The following is a 3,858-nucleotide window of genomic DNA, read 5'->3' as shown; positions in this document are numbered from 1 at the left end:
ATATATATATATATATATATATATATATTAATATTAGCGGTGGCGGTAGGAATATATAATCATCGCATAATATCGCGACATTTTTGGTGGCGTCGAAGACGCGATGTCCGGCGTGATCCTCGGGCGTCAATAGGTTAGCAGCGTAGATGACGACGGTGCGCGAGTGCGGATCAGTTTGTTGACGATGTTATTTTGACAATGGGAAGAAGACTACGGTATAGCGGCGGGACGACGTCGGCCGTGCGGCACTTGCTGGGCTTTGCACCGCGTCGTAAAACGACGCGGGGCTGTGTCAATTACAATAAAAATTTGTTATATATATATAATTGATGATAAGCGCGCGTCTACGGGTTGGAAAATATTGTTCTCTACGAGTGGTAAGCGGGGTGGGGCGAATGCGTTACAACAGTATAGTCTCAAGGTCATACACGACGGGATACGCGACAAAATAACACGTGCCGCGTGAAGTTACAAACTTACAAACGACAAACAAACAACAAACAACAAACAACAAACATACACGTGAAACTAATATAAGCGTGTTAAAAAGTAATCCGATACGCGAAGCGTCCATCTGTTTAATATGCTCTCACAACGTTTCAATGGTTACACTGTCCATTGTGTTTGGTGTACGGTCACTTTTGATGTATTCAGGTCACTCGTTAAATACGTGGTAAATATTTCGTGCGATTGACGTCCACCGCGGATGAATACTACATTAATATTGCAGTCTCAATTGTCTCCTTTGCTATAGATATGTGTTCAAAAATCAGATTTATTTTACTATACCTAACACATTAATTTAAAAATCAACAAGCGACGGATATTTGTACTGTACAAATAGTACGCATTAATAAAAAACGTATATTGTATTTCAATATTCAGTTTTCTGTAAATTCAAAAATGAAAAGGGTGTCCGTTAAGTTTATTACACCAATAGAAAAATATTAAAAGTTTATGTCTACATTTTGTTACTACATAGTGACGTAAATCATTAAAAGTCATAGATATTTTATGTTATAGTGGTTTATGAATTTTGTGTATTATATATTTATTTATTTTTAAATATTCATATTTTTTACTTTATAAGTTTTAATGCTGAATAAATTTTATTATAATTTAAACGTGTATTGGATGTGTTAGTTTAACGTTAATCTGCATAATATTATCATAGATTAAATACATTAAATGTGTATTTAATCTATGATATTATGCATAGTACACAATACGGTTTTGGTATATTATATGTATTTGAAGCGGCCTCTAGTGATCTTAGTAGTAAACTCATTTTTCTATATTATCTATGGTATAATTTCTGTATGTAATTGTAAAATAATTGGATTAATATTTTCACTGTATTTTTAGCGCTTTTATAAATGGAAAGCAGTAACGTATGTTCGTTAATCGAGTTATTACGGCATTTTTAAATTGATAAGAAATTGTTCCCTTGACGAACGTAATGATGTAAGTCTGGAAATATTACTCCATATCGTACTATGTTATCATTATGATTCTGTTTTAATATGTCTTATGATAAAAAGTTCGTTCAATGAAAACCAAGTATTTAATGTACATTTCTCTACACTTATTATATCTATAGTTTTTTGATTTCAAATTATTAAATTCATTGTTGATTTATTGATAATACATATCTCTATCTATATTTGAACCTACTTTCACATAGCAAGACTACAATTATTCACTTTCAAAGATGAACTATTCAGGCGTCGCGGCGCTATTGGTGTTGTGCGGCTGCCTGACTGCTACTTTCGCTTCTTCATTTGATGAACACCTAGATTCTGATTTACAGCTTGACATTACTACAACCAACAAGCCAAGACATGAATTACGTGTGCTCTATTGGTTAGTATTAATTATCTATGGAGAAATAATTTATGGACAAAAACAAAATTATCAACATTCAGTTTTATATAAAATCCATTCAAATAAATGTTTTAAATTTAACCGACAAATTACTTACCCATCAAAAATTAAAATATTCGTGTTGTATTTCATACATTATCAACAATTTTTTTTAAGTAGTTTAAACCAGAGGTTCTCAAAGTCAAATGAATCACGGACCCCCATCTAAAGACCTACAGTTTTAAAGACCTAACCCTGATATGTGCTCGCGGACCACACTTTGAGAAACTCTGGTTTAAACTACTTATATATTAAGTAGGGGCAGATATAGTGGAGTACTAGAGTGCTGCAGTATGCCTAGGGGCACATTGATAATATCATGAAATAATATCACTCTGAATAAAATGAATTAATAATAAATGTTAGTTAAGAAAACGAGTTTATATTTAAAAATTTAATGATGTTATTTTCAGTCATTCATGTGGTTATAGAGCTGCATATGAACAATATTCTCGCATACTTGAAGAAAAATACTCAGGATCCCTTCGTATAATTGGTGACAAACATGATCCATCCTTGTTACGTTTGTGGTTTGCTCGATTTCTGGTTAGTCTATTCATATATTGACAATTATTACAAGTACTTGTTTATACAGAGTATTTTTGAAAACAGGGTATTGCTAAAATGCTTTTGGTGATTATTATTGGTAGCGGTGGTCAAGGTTGGGATGCTATTGTTTCATGTATATCAAGGTTGTTAGGTCCAGCTAAAAAAAAAAAAAGACGTAATAGTGATGCAAATGATACAAATGACAATGATAATGAAGATATTGAAGAAGAAACAATAAATACAGAGCAACAGCCTGCAGCTACTACTGGAGGTTGGCGTCGGTGGTGTGCTGATAATAAATGGACAGCATGTGTAGCAGTTTATGCTGCATGCAGTGCTGTTGAAGCAGCAGCTGTAGCAACAGGAGCATTTGAAATTTATTTAGATGGTAATTAAAATGAATTATCTAACAGTTTTTAATTATAAGTAATAATTTTCATCTATTTTACTAGATGTGCCAGTATGGTCAAAAATAGAAGCTGGCCGTGCTCCTCAGCCAGCTGAGCTATTCCAAATTATTGATAGTCATTTAGCAATGATGACTGGAACAACAACCACAACTTCATGAGCATAATAAGGAGAATGAATTATCACAAGATTTTTTTGTGTCAATATACATACATTTGAATTTAAAACCATCCTTCTATGATCTTTTTTTTTAATATTTGTGTGTATTCATTTTTTAAATTATTAGTTATAAAATATGTAATTGATTTCTAATCTGATGTATATCAATAACAAAGTTATTAAGAAGTTGATTAAGTTATTAAGAAAAGTTCTGCCATGGTTGTATTAAGTTCATTGGTTCAATACAACCTTCTATTAAACAACTATAAATTGTGATTATTATGTAATTAAGGTTAAAAAACTTACATGTGTTTTCTTTGTACTCTTGTATCATTACGATAACAAGATTCTTATAAAAATTACACATATGTATTTATAAAATAATTTATCTACTCAAATAAAAAATTTAGCAGAGTAGTAATGTGGCATAGTTGTAACAAGTATAGATAATACCTGACAGGGGTTTTAAACACTATCATAAAAAATGATTCTATGCAAATCTGTAGATAGTGTTTAATTTTAAGAAGAAATTGTTAGATTATTCCAAAAGCAACATCAACTCCTATTTCCTTAATTATATAATGATTACAAGTTATATGATTTATAAGTATCAAGTTTATAAATCATGAACAAATACTTATTATAGTAATAAAATTTGTATTAAATAATTTAATGTTGTAATTTTTAAAAGTTAAAAATAAAAAATTATATAGACCTATAAAAATGCTGCATACTGGTCGATTTTTTTAATATTATTCACTCAATTTCTTTTAAAATAAAAATAATGTTATTTTATATATTTCTTGATTTAATAATTTT

General features: G+C 30.5%; 1 protein-coding gene across 1 annotated transcript; it reads left to right on the top strand.

The window, feature by feature from the left end:
- The first annotated feature begins 1,371 nt into the window (after positions 1-1,371).
- On the top strand, positions 1,372-3,464 carry LOC126899992 (thioredoxin reductase-like selenoprotein T homolog CG3887). The gene is made up of 4 exons (XM_050675323.1): positions 1,372-1,863; positions 2,337-2,469; positions 2,536-2,860; positions 2,925-3,464. Exons 1-4 carry the CDS (start codon positions 1,712-1,714, stop codon positions 3,038-3,040), a joined length of 726 nt encoding a protein of 241 aa, XP_050531280.1. The 5' UTR covers positions 1,372-1,711; the 3' UTR covers positions 3,041-3,464.
- Positions 3,465-3,858: the final 394 nt, after the last annotated feature.

Source organism: Daktulosphaira vitifoliae, unplaced genomic scaffold (assembly GCF_025091365.1).
Source record: "Daktulosphaira vitifoliae isolate Bord-2020 unplaced genomic scaffold, ASM2509136v1 Scaffold_2, whole genome shotgun sequence".
NCBI classification, from domain to species: Eukaryota; Metazoa; Arthropoda; class Insecta; order Hemiptera; family Phylloxeridae; genus Daktulosphaira; species Daktulosphaira vitifoliae.
The sequence above is the reverse complement of the archived record's forward strand: the minus strand, read 5'-3'. Positions and strand labels throughout refer to the sequence as shown.